Here is a 19,506-nt window from a genome sequence, read left to right on the forward strand (position 1 = left end):
AAAAAAGAAAATTTGCAGAGTGCAGAGCCTGTATTAATTAAAAAACTTTAGACAACACTTAATCTAATGACGTGGATATCAGTTAGAATCAACCAAAGATGTATTTGAGTACAGAAAAGTACAGAAAAGTGCAGAAAAGTGACAAAAACAAGCCAGATATAATGCTTATTTTGATATAAATGCATTATCCAATTGATATTATGGTAAGAAATGATCTAAGCAAAATGTAACAAATAAATGCATTTCATATGGTTAACATTTTGATTAAGTACTCTATATTCTAACAAGTTGTGTAGTTAAGCTAATTATTTGTTCATATTGCCCTCATTAGATTCCCCCACAGTCTAAAACTCTTCATTTAATTGAAAATATTATTCTTGCTATTAGCTTAATCTACAGTAGACATGTTTAGCTCGACTATTCGAAGAATATTGAGAGCTATACTACTCGCGTCGGCATTGGCATTGGTAAAAGTTTTTATGAAATGGTAATATCTTGTATACTATCAAAGATATTTACTTCAAACTTGGAACACTTTTTAGCTCGACTATTCATAGAATAGTAGAGCTATTGGACTCGCCCATGCGTCGGCGTCCGCGTCCGCGTCCCGATTTTGGTTAAGGTTTTGTATGTAAGCTGGTATCTCAGTAATCACTTGTGGGAATGGATTGAAACTTCACACACTTATTCACTGTGACAAACTGACTTACATTGCACAGGTTCCATAACTCTTTTTTGCTTTTTTACAAAATTATGCCCCTTTTTCGACTTAGAAATTTTTGGTTAAGGTTTTGTATGTAAGCTGGTATCTCAGTAACCACTTGTGGGAATGGATTGAAACTTCACACACTTATTCACTGTGACGAACTGACTTACATTGCACAGGTTCCATAACTCTTTTTTGCTTTTTTACAAAATTATGCCCCTATTTCGACTTAGAAATTTTTGGTTAAGGTTTTGTATGTAAGCTGGTAACTCAGTAACCACTTGTGGGAATGGATTGAAACTTCACACACTTATTCACTGTGATGAACTGACCTACATTGCACAGGTTCCATAACTCTATTTTGCTTTTTTTACAAAATTATGCCCCTTTTTGGACTTAGAAATTTTTGGTTAAGGTTTTGTATGTAAGCTGGTATCTCAGTACTTACTAATGGGAATGGATTGAAACTTCACATACTTGTTCACTGTCATGATCTGACATGCACTAAGCAAGTCCCGTAACTCTACTCTTTTTTTTTCAAAATTATGCCCCTTTTTCGACTTAGCAGTTTTTGGTTAAATTTTTGTATGTAATCTGATATCTCAGTATCCACTAATTGGAATGGATTGAAACTTCACACACTTGTTCACTGTCATGATCTAACATGCACTGTGAAGGTCCCATAACTCTACTTTGCATTTTTACAAAATTATGCCCCTTTGACTTAGCAGTTTTTGGTTAAGTTTTTGTATGTAAGCTGGTATCTCAGTATCCACAAATTGGAAAGGATTGAAACTTCACACACTTGTTCACTGTCATGATATGACATGCAGTACAGAGGTTCAATACCTCTACTTTGCATTTTACAAAGTTATGCCCCTTTTTCGACTTTTGTATTCATTCAATTGACAAGGCTGTTGAATAGTCGAGTGTTGCTGTCCTCCGACAGCTCTTGTTTATTATAACAGTCGCTACCTGTAGGCAAGAGTACATAACTCTGGAAATAGGTTCAGATTTCGTAAAAGGCCGTGTTTTGTAAAAACTATTTTGACATGTGGCTTTGAAACTTTGAACACTTATTTATTATAACAGTCTGTACCTGTAGGCAAGAGTACATAACTCTGTCAAATATTTTGGCTGAATTATGGCCCTTTTTGGACTTGGAAATTGGTTCCATTTTCGTACAAGACCGCGTTTTGTCAAAACTGTTTGACATGTGGCTTTGAAACTTTGAAATTTTACTTATCATCATGATTTTCTTCTGTAGGCAAGAATACATAACTCTTGTCAAGTATTTTGGCTGAATTATTGCCCTTTTTGGACTTGGAAATTGGTTCAGTTTTGTACAAGTCCACGTTTTGTCAAAACTATTTGACATGTGGCTTTGAAACTTTGAACACTTGTTTATTGTCATGATCTCCATCTGTAGGCAAGAGTACATAACTCTGTCAAGTATTTTGGCTGAATTATGGCCCTTTTTGGACTTGGAAATCAGTTAAATTTTTCATACCAGTCCATATTTGCCTAACCTGTTTGTCATCTGGCTTTGAAACTTTGACCACTTGTTTACCATCATAGTCTACATATGTAGGCAAGATTACAAAACTAGGACATTTGTTTGTTTGTTTATTTTGGGTTTAACGCCGTTTTTCAACAGTATTTCAGTCATGTAATGGTGGGCAGGGAGGCATATAGTGATCGTCCTGTCCGTCCGTTCGTCCGTCCGTCCGTACGAGGTTAACCAAATGGGACCGTTTTGTCTAGCATCAATACCCCTTACTAGAATGACTTGATACTAATGCAGATGTAACCTGTGACCATTCCTCATCTTCAGACATCACCTGACTTCAGTTTGACCTTGACCTTGATCTCATTTTGGACTTAGGTTGCTTTATATGGGCCATCTCTTGGTTAACCAAATGGGACCGTTTCGTCTAGCATCAATACCGCTTACAAGAATGAATTGATACTAATATAGATGTAACCTGTGACCGTTCCTCATTTTCAAACATCACCTGACCTCAGTTTGACCTTGACCTCGTTTTGGACTTAGATTGCTTTGTATCGACAAGGATGCCACCGGGGTCATCATGCGTTTATTGAACGCAGCTCCTTGTTAGCTCACCTGAGCACAAAGTGCTCAGGGTGAGGTATTGTGATCGCTCACCGTCCGGCGTCCGTCCGTCCGTCCGTCCGTCCGTCCGTCTGTCCGTCCGTCCGTCGTCCGTCCACACTTTCCTTTAAACAACATCTCCTCCTAAACCAACAGGCCAATTTTGATGAAACTTCACAGGGATGTTCCTTGGATGGCCCCCTTTCAAAATTGTTCAAAGAATTGAATTCTATGCAGAACACTGGTTGCCATGGCAACCGAAAGGAAAAACTTTAAAAATCTTCTTCTCAAAATCAGAAGACCTAGAGCTTAGATATTTGGTGTGAAGCATTGCCTAGTGGACCTCTACCAAGTTTGTTCAAATCATGACCCCGGGGTCAAAATTGACCCCGCCCAGGGGTCACTTGATTTTACATAAGAAAATCTTAAAAAATCTTCTTCTCAAAACCAGAAGCCTTAGAGCTTAGATATTTGACATGTAGCATTGCCTAGTGGACCTCTACTAAATTGTTCAAATCATGACCCCGGGGTCAAAATTGACTCTGCCCAGGGGGCACTTGATTTTACATAGGAAAATCTTCAAAAAATTTCTAAAATAACCAGAAGGCCTAAAGCTTAGATATTTCACATGTAGCATTGCCTAGTGGACCTCTACAAAATTTGTTCAATCATGGCCCCCGGGGTCAAAATTGACCCGCCCCAGGGGTCACTTGATTTTACATAAGAAAATATTTAAAAATCTTCTTCTCAAAAACAGAAGCCCTAGAGCTTAGATATTTGACATGTAGCATTGCCTAGTTGACCTCTACTAAAGTTTTTCAAATTATGACCCGGGGGTCAAAATTGACCCCGCCCTAGGGGTCACTTGACTTTACAACGGAAAATCTTCAAAAGTTTTCTAAAACAAACCAGAAGGCCTAGAGCTTAGATATTTCACATGTAGCATTACCTAGTGGACCTCTACAAAATTTGTTCATATCATGACCCCTGGGTCAAAATTGACCCCGCCCCAGAGGTCACTTGATTTTACATAGGAAAATCTTCAAAAATTTTCTAAAATAAACTAGAAGGCGTAGAGACTAGATATTTGACATGTAGCATTGCCTAGTGGACCTCTACAAAATTTGTTCAAACCTTGTCCCCCGGGGTCAAAATTGACTCCGCCCTAGGGGTCACTTGATTTTACATAGGAAAATCTTAAAAAAAAATTCTAAAAATAAACCAGAAGGCCTAGATCTTAGATATTTGACATGTAGCATTGCCTATTAGACTTTTACAAAGTTTATTCAAATCATGACCCCTGGGGTCAAATTGACCCTGCCCCATGGGGTTACTTGATTGTACATAGAAAAATCTTCAAAATTTTCTAAAAATAAACCAGAAGAGCTTAGATATTTGACATGTAGCATTGCCTAGTGGACCTCTACAAAAAGTTTTCAAATCTTGTTTTTAAAGTTACTTAAAGAAAATTTCAACTATATTTTCTCATAATTCTTTTGATTGATTTCTATTATGATCTTTTGACCTTGAAGACTTGTCCTTAAGTGCAATGATAACAGGTGAGCGATATAGGGCCATCATGGCCCTCTTGTTTGACATAGAAGTTAGTTAAGTTTCGCATATTTTAACCCCATACTTCCATCAATTCTTCGAATAGTCTAGTCGAGCATGCTGTCAACAGATAGCTCTTGTTACATTAGGACTTCTACATCTTTTTAATATTTCCCTTTCACAGCAAGTTTTTGAAGTTAAGAGCTTTTACTGTCTTTTAGCGCCATGTACATATTCTCCTAGAGGGGTTATTATCACATAAAACAATAGTGTAAGTTGAAATGCTGGTTGGCAAGCATTGTTTGATTCATAACTTCGACTTTCTGTTTAACAAAGCACACAAGTGCTTAGTTGGTTGCCAGGTCCAAAAACATTATTCTCCAATCCCTCTTCAACCGGCCAGTGCTAATCAAATATAAGTACAGCACAGTTTTGTGGTATTCTTAATCTTATTTTTAGCAGTATGTAAGTAAACAATCAGTACCATTTTGTTTTAAGGTTTAATAGCTATGTTTTTGTACTTTTAATAATGGAACAGTCTCTTATTTAGGTAATTTTTTTTTCAGTACGATAGTGGTTCATACCTAAATTAGGCAAAGTAAATCCTGCTTATTTCAGTAATCAGCACTCAGCAGATGAGTCTGTTAATAAAACTCTCAAATATCAAAATCAAATTATACCGTAAATATTTTTGTTTGTTTTGCATTACGTGCTTCGTGTAACGTTGTTTTTCTCTGGTTTCCAATCCATGTCTTGTTCTTATTTTGGACAAAATCTGCAAAACCTTTAAATTAGTTGTTTAGTAGTTCATGGGAGACATGAACATTTCAGACCTGGCAATGAGCCCACCTGCGTAAGGAGAGCGCAGGTCTGGATTGCGGGGTCGTGAGTTCGATCCTCGGGCAAGGCGTATGTTCTCTGTTACGATTTCATAAAAGACATTGTGTCTGAAATCATAGGTCTTACACCTCTTATTCATGTGGAGAAGTTGACAGTTACTTGCGGAGAACAGGTGTGTACTGGTACAGAATCCAGGAACACTGGTTAGGTTAACTGACTGCCATTACATAACTAAAAGACAATAAAAAAACTGCATTAAATCCAAAACAAACAAACTAACAAAAGACCTGGCAATGTACAAAGCATGTGTGACAGACCACTACATTGCAAAATCATTAAATTAGAGTTTGAAATAGGTTACTGTTCTAGAAATAAATTTGCCATGTTAATAATTTATATTGCCAATGTAGAAGTTGTAAGTATCAGTCCCTCAGAGCTAGCAAAGTAGTCCTTGACAGCTTGGAAGGATACATCTGAAAGCAGTTTTCTTCCTTTGACTTACATGTGGAAGTTGAAAGAAATCTGTTCATATTTGTGGAGAGCAAGTTAGTACTGGTATGAAATCCAGGAACACATTATAGGCTGACTAAAAGTTATACATGTATTACACAAATATTTGTATTACTACATGTTTACCAAACAGAGAGAATTACTACTTATTATGACCCCATTTGGCCCCTTAGGAAACCTATATTTGATGGTACTATTGTGCTTATTACATTTTCGGATGCAGTAGAAACTGAAGTTTATGCAATATGATTTTCATTGATGTAAAAAAAATTGAGAAAAGGATTAAGGAAAAATACAAAGATTTGGTTGGCTACTTGTTCCAAGCCAGTATAATAATAATATTGACACAGAATTTTGGAATATTGCAGAGAGGAACTGGCCTATTTAACATCATAGATTTTGGCATAATGTAAATGTATACAGTTTCAAAATAAAACGGTTTGGTCAATGTTGTGTATTCTTAATATTTTCAGGGGCCCAGGGGGATCCCAGCATGATGCTTCTTCTCCCTACAAGAGGTCCCGACCACAGAGTCCATCTGGCTCACAGATGCGGCCTGGTCCGGCATACTACCAGGACCCTAGATATGGAATGGCAGTGGCTGCTGTAGCTGCAGGAGGATACGGCAGTATTTACAGAGATCCTTTCCAACCTACAGTAAGTAACAGTATAATTATAAAACTTACAGTATGACAGTAGTTGATGTGCAGTGATCTTAGAAAGACAAACTAGGCAGTACATCTCATCCTAATGTTTCTGCCTTCCAACTTGGCTTATTCAGTTGACCGCTAATTTAATCACCCTAAGAGCTATTGTGATGACTCGCAGTCTGTTGGATGTTATGCATTAGTTCACACTTACTCAAAAGACATAACCCCTGAAACCACTTGATGGTTGTTAAAGTTACTTGGCCAGGATATTCCTTGCATGGTAAGTTACAAGAATTTATTCCATGCAGATCTTTGGTTGCCATGGCACTTAAAAAATCTTCTCAGAAACCACATTCTGGATTTCAAAATAATTTTATAGAAATATATTTTGGGTAACCGTCTACCAAGATTGTTCAAGTTATTCTTCTTATTTGCCGAAAAATTTGACCACTAGAGGGTATGGTCACTTTTCCCAAAATGTATGAAGTGTGAATTTTGAAAACTGCTGGTCCTATTTTCATATAGTTTCATGCAAATTTTTCTTGGGTGACTGATTTGGGTGAAATTGTTCAAGTTATTTCGATTTCTCAAAAATATTGCTGCCAGACTGTGTGGTCACTTCTTCCAGTATGTATGTAGGAGATCCATGTATATTGGAACTTTTAAAAACGACTTTTTAGCTCATCTGAGCTCAAAATGCCCGGGATGAGCTATTGTGATCACTCACCGTCTGTTATCCGTTGGGCGGTCCACGCTTTTCTTCAAACAACATCTCTGAAACTATGTGGTGGAAGACAATGAAACTTGTCCTAGATGTTCCTGAGGTGGGCTTTATCCATAGTTGTTCATGGCCCTCTTTTTAGCTCACCTGAGCGAAAGGCTCATGGTGAGCTTTTGTGACCGTTCATTGTCCGTCGTCCGTCCGTCAACAAGTTGTAAAAAAATCTTCTTCTTGAAAACCACTGGGCAGAATTACACCAAACTTCACAGGAATGATCCTTCAGTGGCCCCCTTTCAAAATTATTCAAAGAATTGAATTCCATGCAGAACTCTGGTTGCCATGGCAACCGAAAGGAAAAACTTTGAAAATCTTCTCCTAAAAAACCAGAAGCCCTAGAGCTTAGATATTTGGTTTGAAGCATTGCCTAGTGGACCTCTACCAAATTTATTCAAATCATGACCCCGGGGTCAAAATTGACCCCGCCCCAGGGGTCACTTGATTTTACATAGGAAAATCTTAAAAAATCTTCTTCTCAAAAACCAGAAGCCCTAGAGCTTAGATATTTGGTGTGAAGCATTGCCTAGTGGACCTCTACCAAGTTTGTTCAAATCATGACCCCGGGGTCAAAATTGACCCCGCCCCAGGGGTCACTTGATTTTACATAGGAAAATCTTCAAAAATTTTCTAAAAATTAATCAGAAGGCCTAGAGCTTAGATATGTCACATGTAGCATTGCTTAGTGGACCTCTACCAAATTTAATCAAATCATGATCCCCGGGTCAAAATTGACCCCGCCCCAGGGGTCACTTGATTTTACATAGGAAAATCTTAAAAAATCTTCTTCTCAAAAACCAGAAGCCCTAGAGCTTAGATATTTGACATGTAGTATTGCCTAGTGGACCTCTACTAAAGTTGTTCAAATTATGACCCCAGGGTCAAAATTGACCCCGCCCCAGGGGTCACTTGATTTTACATAGGAAAATCTTCAAATTTTTTTTTAAAAATAAACCAGAGGGCCTAGAGCTTAGATATTTCACATGTAGCATTGCCTAGTAGACCTCTACAACATTTGTTCAAATCTTGACCCCCCCCAAGGGGTCACTTGATTTTACATAGGAAAATCTTCAAAAATTTTCTAAAAATAAACCAGAAGGCCTAGAGCTTAGATATTTCACTTGTAGCATTGCCCAGTGGACCTCTACAAAAATTTTTCAAATCATGTTCCCCGGGGTTAAAATTGACCCCGCCCCAGGGGTCACTTGATTTTACATAGGAAAATCTTAACAAAAATTTCTAAAAATAAACCAGAAGGCCTAGGTCTTAGATATTTGACATGTAGCATTGCCTAGTAGACTTCTACAAAATTTATTCAAATCATGACCCCCGGGGTCAAATTGACCCCGCCCCATGGGGTTACTTGATTGTACATAGAAAAATCTTCAAAATTTTCTAAAAATAAACCAGAAGAGCTTAGATATTTGACATGTAGCATTGCCTAGTGGACCTCTGCAAAAAATTTTCAAATCTTGATCCCCCAGGGTCAAATTGAGCCATCCCCAGGGGTTACTTTATTCTATGTTACTATAAATAGCTTATTTTGTAACTTCTTTATTATTGGCCATAGGGAAAAACCGAGACCACTTTTCTGTGGTACAACATGGATGGTACCTTCAATTTTTAGGTATATTTTGACATAAATGTACCTTTAAGAAAATTTCAACTATATTTACTCATGTTTCTTTTGATTGATCTTGATTATGATTTTTAGCTCATCTGAGCATAAAGTGCTCAGGGTGAGCTATTGTGATCGCTCACCGTCCAGCCGTCGTCCGTCCGTCCGTCATCCGTCCGTCCACACTTTCCTTTAAACAACATCTCCTCATAAACCACTAAGCCAATTTCATCCAAACTTCACAGGAATGTTCCTTGGGTGAAGCTCTACAAAAATTGTTCAAAGAATTGAATTCCATGCAGAACTCTGGTTGCCATGGCAACTGAAAGGAAAAACTTCAAAAATCTTCTTCTCAAAAACCAGAAGCCTAGAGCTTAGATATTTGTTGTGAAGCATTGCCTAGTGGACCTCTACCAAGTTTGTTCAAATCATGACCCCGGGGTCAAAATTGACCCCACCCCAGGGGTCACTTGATTTTACATAAGTAAATCTTAACAAAAATTTCTAAAAATAAACCAGAAGGCCTAGGTCTTAGATATTTGACATGTAGCATTGCCTAGTAGACTTCTACAAAATTTATTCAAATCATGACCCCGCCCCATGGGGTTACTTGATTGTACATAGAAAAACCTTCAAAATTTTCTAAAAATAAACCAGAAGAGCTTAGATATTTGACATGTAGCATTGCCTAGTGGACCTCTGCAAAATATTTTCAAATCTTGATCCCCCAGGGTCAAATTGAGCCAGCCCCAGGGGTTACTTTATTCTATGTTACTATAAATAGCTTATTTTGTAACTTCTTTATTATTGGCCATAGGGAAAAACCAAGACCACTTTTCTGTGGTACAACATGGATGGTACCTCCAATTTTTAGGTGTATTTTGACATATCTGTACCTTTAAGAAAATTTCATCTATATTTACTCATGATTCTTTTGATTGATCTTGATTATGATTTTTAGCTCATCTGAGCATAAAGTGCTCAGGGTGAGCTATTGTGATCGCTCACCGTCCGGCTGTCGTCCGTCTGTCATCCGTCCGTCCACACTTTCCTTTAAACAACATCTCCTCATAAACCACTAAGCCAATTTCATCCAAACTTCACAGGAATGTTCCTTGGGTGAAGCTCTACAAAAATTGTTCAAAGAATTGAATTCCATGCAGAACTCTGGTTGCCATGGCAACCGAAAGGAAAAACTTAAAAAATCTTCATCTCAAAAACCAGAAGCCTAGAGCTTAGATATTTGTTGTGAAGCATTGCCTAGTGGACCTCTACCAAGTTTGTTCAAATCATGACCCCGGGGTCAAAATTGACCCCACCCCAGGGGTCACTTGATTTTACATAGGAAAATCTTAAAAAATCTTCTTCTCAAAAACCAGAAGCCCTAGAGCTTAGATATTTCACACGTAGCATTGCCTAGTGGACCTCTACTAAAGGTGTTCAAATCATGACCCTTGGGTCAAAATTGACCCCGCCCCAGGGGTCACTTGATTTTACATAGGAAAATCTTCAAAAATTTTCTTAAAAAAAAAAACAGAAGGCCTAGAGCTTCGATATTTCACATGTAGCATTGCCTAGTAGACCTCTACAAAATTTGTTCAAACATGACCCCTGGGGTCAAAATTGACCCCGCCCCAGGGGTCACTTGATTTTACATAGGAAAATCTTCAAAAATTTTCTAAAAAATAAACCAGAAGGCCTACAGCTTAGATATTTCACATGTAGCATTGCCTAATGGACCTCTACAATATTTATTCAAATCATGAACCCTGGGGTCAAAATTTACCCCGCCCCAGGGGTCACTTGATAGGACATAGGAAAATCTTCAAAAATTTTCTGAAAATAAACCAGAAGGCCTGTATCTCAGATATTTCACACGTAGCATTACCTAGTAGACTTCTACAAAATTTGTTCAAATCATGACCCCTGGGGTCAAATTGACCCCGCCCCAGGGGCTTACTTGATTGTACATAGAAAAATCTTCAAATTTTCTAAAAATAAACCAGAAGGCATAGAGCTTAGATATTTCACATGCAGCATTGCCTAATGGACCTCTACAAAATTTGTTCGAATCATGACCCCCGGGGTCAAAATTGACCCGCCCCAGGGGTCACTTGATTTTACATAGGAAAATCTTCAAAAAATTTCTAAAAATAAACCAGAAGGCCTAGAGCTTAGATATTTCACATATAGCATTGCCTAGTGGACCTCTACAAACTTTGTTCAAATCATGACCCCGCCCCAGGGGTCACTTGATTTTACATAGGAAAATCTTCAAAAAATTTCTAAAAATAAACCAGAAGGCCTAGATCTTGGATATTTGACATGTAGCATTGCCTAGTAGACTTCTACAAAATTTGTTCAAATCATGACCCCCGGGGTAAAATTGGCCCCGCCCCAGGGGTTACTTGATTGTACATCGGAAAATCTTCCAAAAAAATTCTAAAAATCATCAGTTTGACATTTGAAACATGTAGCTCATATTACTCTGGTGAGCGATCCAGGGTCATCATGACCCTCTTGTTTGACCTTCCTGTCCTGAAGTGCAATGATAACAGGTGAGCGATATAGGGCCATTATGGCCCTCTTGTTTAAGATACAGCCTTGAAGTTTTGATACACAGTTTTGCACACCAATCGTAAAACTGAATTTCATTGACCATGAATATGACCTACTGACTTTCTTAATATTTTATTATCAGTTTGACATTTGAAACATGTAGCTCATATTACTCAGGTGAGCGATCCATGGTCATCATGACCCTCTTGTTTTTAAATGCTTCCGTTTGACTGCAATATGGTTGAAAAATTGCTTACCAGACTGTCCAGACAATAGTATATGACTTAGTTTGCGGAAATGTTCCTTTGGTGATTTTCTACCAATGATAGCAGTTCCGATAGCCTAAAAGCCTATGCTGCCATGCGCTGGCTTGTATTATGTTGAGGACCCTTTGAAAGATCATTGGAATTTGCATAATAATTTCACAGTGATCCTCTAACAAAACAGTGGAATCATGTTGAAAATCATCTTTTCTGGTATTAAGGGGAGATAATGTATAAGATAAGTTTTCAATCTTTTTGTAACAGTTGTTTCCCTTGAACTGTCAATGATTTAAAAGTTAGTCATATTAGGTAAAGGTCATATTAAGTAAAATTCAGTTAACTCATGGTGTTTGGTCATTTGTTCTACATTCTTTCTTGTTGTATAGTTTAATTGTCAAATGTTTAGTACAGTTGAACCTGCTTAATTAATCACCTGTATTACATCTTTAGCAGCCATCTGCCTTGTGCATAGCCAGTTTGTGTGGCTCCTTTAGCTGGCTGGCTTGGCTGTTAACCCTTTTTTTTTCAAACCTTAATTCATTACTTATGCTTTCTAAAGGCATTTTCATTCTGGTCCACAATCTGGTTATAGAAATACTGATTTTCTTGTTGCCTTCAGTCTGACTGTCAAGTCTCAAATATTTTAGATATATGAATTTAGAAGAATTAACTACTAATTTCTGGATGAACAAGGATGAGAATTATTTTGTTGTTAGTAATTTATGTAGAAAATTGATTAATGCTGGTCTTATTGTTGGAGTTTAACTTGATAATGCTTGGGCCTAGTATAATGAAACTTGATTGGAGGTTGAGCATGATCAGCAGATGACCCCAATTGATGTTGAGATTAATAGGTTTAAGGTCAAGGTCATAGTGACCCAGAACAGTAAAACAGTTTCTGGATGATAACTGAAGAACACTTGTGTCTAAGATCATGAAACTTAATAGGGAGGTTGATCATGACCAGCGGATGAACTCTGTATATTTTAAGATCAATAGGTCATAGGTCAAGGTCACATTTACCCAGAACAGTAGAACTTTTGTATACAATGCCCAAATAATTTCTGTTCCTTGTGCAATTACTGAATGCATCAAGGGGGGCATTTCGTGTTCTATGAGCTCTTGTTACATAGAAATCTAGGATAAAGTTTTGGTGCACTGTTATTACTGAATTGATTTAATTCAAATTTAAAACAGAGATGTGCATAAGTTGGATAGCTTAAAGATATAAAATAGAATTGCAACTCTGAAATCTGTACTGTTCTGTTATGTACCACATTACCGAGGTGCTTGAAAGTCGATAACAAGGTTCTGGTATATACCTTTTTCAACAGACTTCGAGCTGTCATTAATGCCATAGATACCCATGTATAATGCACAGTTTTTTTACCCCCAGGACCACCCCGAATCGTGGGTGCGCATAATACACAGGTATAGACAATTTTGCAACTTCATAACAAGTTTGTTACAGATGTTTGCCATTTTGGTAAAGGGAAACTACTCCCCGCGCTTACTGTCGCCGCTAAAATCTAAGACTGCCGTTACGTTCCGTAAAAGATCGAATGGTTTTTTTTTTCTTTCAAACAAAATTAATTTCATATAAATTTAAAAGTATTTTGATAAAAGAAATGTTAATAAATCACAAAAATTGTGATACTGATAAAAGATCGAGAATTATCTTTAACCGAGATCAAACTGTGAACAACATAATTGACACGAGGTGACACATTAATTGCCGGTAATTACTGGCTATTTGATCGTGACAAACACACCTTTTGTTATCGGTTTGAATTGAGAAGCTCATGTCATTTTGAAAGATACCATACCGAAATATTGAATCAGCTGCTATTTATTTATTCAAAATAGTTAATTAAAAAAGGTAAAACAACAAAAATAACAATATTTTACTGGTTTTATTTTCGAGAAAACAAAAATCGATAGTACCGCGAGACCAATGCTGCTCTCCGCCGCGGAGATAAAATTTATTACCGGTGTCGATGTAAACTCTACTTTCGTTTCCCATCCACCTCAAAGTTGACCAAAAATGTTTTTTCCCGGGATTTTGGGCTAAAATCGGGGTGCGCATTATACACGGGTGCGCATTATACATGGGCATCTACGGTAGTTGTTTTCTTAGTGAATTGCCGGATGAGTACATCTGCAGCAGGATGAGTGAAAATTCTAGGCAGCTCATCCCGCAAGACGACTTGCTTTCAAAAAATTTGTTAATCCCAGCAATACATAAGTGGCCATTTAATTGAACATGCCAATAGTATTTACTGGTAACATCACTGTGAAACATTATTATAATTGTGATCTAGCAATCAGTACATTTAGGATGGAATGCACAATCAGCTAGGACTGTAATAATAATAATAATAATAATAATAATAGTATTCATATCTGGATATAAGATAACCTTACATTTAGTTAGGTTGTTAGACCATTCGGTAATAAATAAGGTTCACATAATTATCCATGTTTAACCTCTCATTTAGAAAAGAAAGTAACTGTTTTAATCATGATTACTTTCATTGAAAATAATTATAAGTACATGTAATTGTTTACTTACAAAATATGCATAAGTCTTGATTTAGTCGATTTCTGTATAGAGAACCGCCTCTTGGAGTGTTGGCCTGTTAGTTCAGGGGTCCGCCTGGGTCAGGCTTTTGGCAAATACCAAAGGAGTTTTTCAGGATTATAAGAAAATAGAACAGAGGCCATTTTCAAGTTTTACTGTAACATTTATTTACTACAATGATACAGAACAAAACACTAGCATGGCACAGCATTAGTTTTGTATCACTATGTAAAATAAAATGGAAATTTTATGAAATTTTATAAAGACAGTTTTTAACACTGTGAAATTATTTTTGTTCGAGTAGGTCAAATTTTCAATATAAGATTATACAATATATGATTATAAGTTCACACCATAATACGCCATTGGTATTTGGTATCATACCACTGGTCTAGGGGCCAGAAACCCCCACCCACTCTGCTCTCCTCCACCCCTAGTTAAGTTTAGAGAATATTTTTAGCATTTTAACATGTATTAAGCATAGGTGACGATCATAAAACACATTTTTGTAACAATTTCAGCGTGTTTCAAAAATGCATTTTTTACCATCAATTTTACAATCAAGTCAGATGGTTAAGGTTTTTTTCAGGTAAGCAGCTTAGGCCCGTTTGGGCCTCTCTCTTATTTAATACTGGAGTAAATGGATTAAAATGATTCAAAGCTAAATTGGTTGTTCAGCATTATCACCTACAAGTTCCATCACTCTGTGAGAAATATTCCATGAATTGTGTCCGTTAATTAGTACACAATACAAAGGAGTATTGATGCACTTTCACTTTATCTCTGTTATTATAGTGATTTTTCAATATTTTGGTTTTATTGACAATAAATAACTGCTAGTATCAGGATGATAATGAAAAAGGTCATACAAGTCAAAGTGACCTAATTTTATATACAATACTTACAAAAAATGATGAATAATTTTGTCATAAATGTGCAACCACTGTTACTGGAATGTAACAATTATATGAGATAAAATAAAATTAGCATGTTTATTTAAAACTTTAAACAGTTGTTCCACTTCAACACCTGCATCATATATGACAAGGTTCATGAAGTGTAGACGTGATTGACATTTTTTTTTCTAAGATAGAGGAAAGATTTGGGGACACTTATAAACTCTAATTTTTACTTACTCAAAAGAAACTTTCCATTTCCGTTGGAGGAGGGGAGAGGTGGGTTTGGGTGGGAGTGGGGTGGAGGGGTAATGACCACAGTTTCCATAGATATACTTGTCACTGAGATAGTGGAGAATGTTGTCTTCTCTGGCAATTCTTGTTTTGCATGACCAATAATCTAATTATATTATTGATAACTTGTCAACCTATTTTTATGAAGAAAAGATTTTATGTGTATTTAAGGGTGCCGGCAGCTTAGAGATAACGGGTAAAACTTGAAATTTGATGAATGAAATCTGAGGTGAATATAGGCCACTGGAGCAGGTAATCATACATGAACTGTAGTGTACTGTAGTATTGAGTAGGTAAAAACAGTTCACTTGCCTGATCCTAGAGTAACTGAATCAATTCATAAATGTACAAGTTAATAGGTCAGTGCTCTACTGTGTAATGTTATGAACTTTTGTGTTTTCTCTCTTCATCACAACTCTTAGGGGACTTGTTTAACTGTGGCTTTATTAATGAAATGAGCTTTTAGAAAGAAAGTTGTTAATTTTTATCTTGCTTTATCCTGAAGGAAAAATATAGATGTTAGTAGTTATCAAGTGACATTTGATCCTTTCAAATAAAAATGTACAAGAATTAACAAAGTGTACATGTAAATACGGTTGGATAATACAAAAGAAGGTATTTATTTTTTCGCATGTCTTAGAAGGAAGGTGTAAATTAGTTATTGCAATGTCCGATAGTTTACTTGTTTGTTTGTTTTATATACTTTGTGCCACTGAATGCAGATTTAAAGTGTGTTAGGAATGTGTATGACACAAAAGGGAGTCGAAGCTGTACCATGAAGGTCAAGGTCACAGAAGGATACACTCCTTAACCTGCTAAATTTCTAAAATTGACTTGTCCATCCTTAAATTTTGGCAGTACCATTTATTAATCAAAGGGATGTTCACTGAAAATTGATGGAGTGAAAAGCAAACAGCGCGGACCATGATCAGCCTCCACGGCTGATCATGGTCTGCAATGGTCGCAAAGGCAGATCACTTGCCAACAGCAGGCTGAAGGTTAATAGTAATAGTATAGAGAAAGGGGAGGGTGCAGGGTATTTATCAGTTACTAGTTTATTGGTACTACTGTCACATATTTTCTGAGGATTTTAGTTTCCTCTTGACTTGTTTTCACAGTTTTACATTAAAATCTTTACAGTATATAAACTAGTGAAAATTGGTGTAATATCCATGCATAGTGATAATTTTGTTGCAGCACAAGGGTTGATCATGAAGAAGCGTTATGAACTTGCCACCAAAGTTTTAACAGCAGACTGACTTGACATCATTATAATTTCATGTTATTTGGGGGTATAGTTTGAGGTTAATTGGTGTTCTGTCTTTGATAAATTTTCCCGTTTATGGTTCAAACACTGTTTTAGTGCACAGAGAAATGGTGTTGGAGCTATACTTGGAATTTTTATGTATTTAAAACAAAATAATCTTAGAAAATATTTTAATAGTAATAATACCAGTATAATAAGAATTGAATTACTTTACAACTTGAAATATTTTTATGATGGTATAACTATGAATTAAAGTGCAATCATGGACACAATGCTGTTACTTCTGGATCAACCATTGTATAAGCCTTTCAGATCTCTAATTATGGTACAATATTTAGCCTCACTGTACCAGTTCTCGAACGGTACCATCTCTCTACCAATGTTGACATAACACTAGATTATCGGTATCTGTAGAGGTGCTTTACATACCTGGATACAAGATTTTTATGCTAATTGTTTAGTTTATTTCTTTTCGTTTTGATGAGAATAAATATTTATCCACTGACTATTCAAGTGAAAACAATAAAACACTGTTGACAAAACTTGTTTTGATTTAGTGGCATGATGCCTAAAAGGTCAAAGGTCGAGAATTGGTTCTCTGAAGTTCGTCAGTATCTACCATTACTCTCTGTATTTAAAAATGCCATATAACTTCATGAAGTGGAATAAACATGCAAAATAAGAATACACAGCTTTGAAAAGGGTCTGTCTACTAGCCAATGTCGGTGAAACATGTGAAAATACTTTAATAGTCTTTATTTACTTGGTAAATGGTGCAAAATGGGTCGAGAAATGGTACAGTGAGGCTACTTGTTTGGTGAACAATTATATGCCAAAACTGGTTTTTTAACAGAAATAATTTTGTGCTTTTTTTGCGATGAGATCTGTACATGAGTTGATGATGTAAACTGAACATGATTGATGATATTTGGCTTTTAACTCCAAGCTAAGGGAGGTGACTGGTGACAAACATTAAATAGAGTTTTAAATTGCCTCCCTTTATGGATTTTCCATTACCCTTACTTAAGAATGATTGATATATACTTCCAGTAAATGTGTCTAAAGGAAGTTGAGAAGCACCAATGTCAACATTCTTCCAGCAGTTCTCAAATATTTACACTGTTAAGAAATATGTAGTAGTGTTCATGGGACTCTGATTTTCATGGCATGTCATTGTGGCATCCATTCCCAAAATTTTAATCCCAACAAATGAATGAATTTCTTATTAATTGTGTCTTAATCATTGAAGGTCCACATATTCATGTTCCCACAAAGTAGCCATTTTTGCAGATTATAACAAAATTTATAGCCCACAAAATTAACTGACTTCACAAGAGACTTAAAAAAAAAAGATGAAAGAAGTGGGTGTTTATAATGATAGATGATATTCCAGTAAGAGCAGGTTCAACATATATATAACAATTACTGGTATTACACAATACCGAAAATGCCAAACCATTGCTACTGATCTACATTCATAAAATACTGTAGAGCCCACAAGACATATTAATTGTTATTCATAATTCATACTGCATATTTTTTTCTCTCTCAAAATGTCAAGAATAACATTTTTTGGTGTCAGAATAGTTACATAAAGTGCAAATGTATATGAACAGCATTTTTGTCTGAATTAACAATATGTTAGTGACTGAACTTGTAACATTTGCTTTATAATATCTCATCAGTGATTTCTGCATTTAGCTTTCACCAAATTAAAACATTGTTCATCAGATTTTTTATGCCCCTGAAGGGAGGCATATTAGTTTTCAACTGTCCGTCCATTAGTTTGTTTGTTCGTCACAACAGGGTTTTTTCTAGCTAATTTGGGAACATAGCCTATACCCGCAAAATTGGGAATTTTTACGTGCAAATGTTCCAAACTGGGAAATATTTAGTCCCATAGGATATAGTAAGGACGGATTTAGGCACTTTCTCATACACTTGTTTCACATTGTACAACCTCTTTAACATACTTCCATTACAAAATTGTCCATAATTTGGTTGAATTTTTGTGCAATTTTGATGATTTTTTTTTTCAGAATGTAGATTGGGAATTTTTGCACTCATTTTGGGAAAAATACATACTTTTTATCATTGGGAATATAGCCGAATAACGGCTATAAAAACAGCCAAAAAAAACCTCTGCACAACGTTAACTTTTTGCATGAAAGCACTTTACTTGCGAACCATTGAACCCAGGAACTTCAAACTTCACATGCTGATAGTACTTATTGAGTACACGACCCCTACTGACTTTGGGTAACCAGGTCAAAGGTCAAGGTCACAGGGGCCAATGTTAACTTTTTGCATGAAGGCACTTTACTCGCGAACCACTGCACCCAGTACCTTCAATCTTCACATGCTGATAGTACTTACTGAGTACACGGCCCCTATTGACTTTGGGGTCACCAGGTCAAAGGTCAAGGTCACCAGGTCAAAGGTCAAGGTGCTGCGGGGGCATTTGTCACCATAAGCTCTTGTTTCTGAAAAAAAAATGAGGTAGCATGTGAATTAAGAAAACCTTAAACCCTGTTTTACATAAACAAGAATTCACAAGTGATTATGAAAATGGTTGCAAATGAAATGCTCTTACCCGCAGACCACAACAGAGTAATAACATTGGTCTATAGTGCAACTTATTCAGTTAGTGCAGGAAAACAATCATTTTCAATTTAATATCATTACCGGTAATTATCTACAGAAAATGGGCATGGCTATGGGCAGTCCCATGGCAACAATGTACTTGCGTCTTTATTAAAACTATAATTCCAGAGGTATGGCTATGGCTTTTAGACAGTACACTGGGACCCCGTTATAACGCTGTCGTCGGGGTCCAAGGTTCGAGACCCGCGGATCTAGCGGGGTTAAATTTATAACGCGGGT

The 19,506-nt window shown here is 36.5% G+C and overlaps 1 protein-coding gene across 3 annotated transcripts in view; it reads left to right on the plus strand.

Annotated features, from left to right (window-relative positions):
* Positions 1–19,506, plus strand: part of LOC123533472 (nuclear receptor corepressor 1-like) — a 137,963-nt gene that overhangs the window by 28,515 nt on the left and 89,942 nt on the right. For all 3 annotated transcript variants that reach the window (XM_053520313.1, XM_053520315.1, XM_053520314.1), the window contains exon 2: positions 6,194–6,377. In XM_053520313.1, the coding sequence (XP_053376288.1) occupies positions 6,194–6,377 (184 nt within the window). The remainder of the gene's footprint in view (positions 1–6,193; positions 6,378–19,506) is intronic.

Source organism: Mercenaria mercenaria, chromosome 12, assembly GCF_021730395.1.
Source record: "Mercenaria mercenaria strain notata chromosome 12, MADL_Memer_1, whole genome shotgun sequence".
Classification (NCBI taxonomy): domain Eukaryota; kingdom Metazoa; phylum Mollusca; class Bivalvia; order Venerida; family Veneridae; genus Mercenaria; species Mercenaria mercenaria.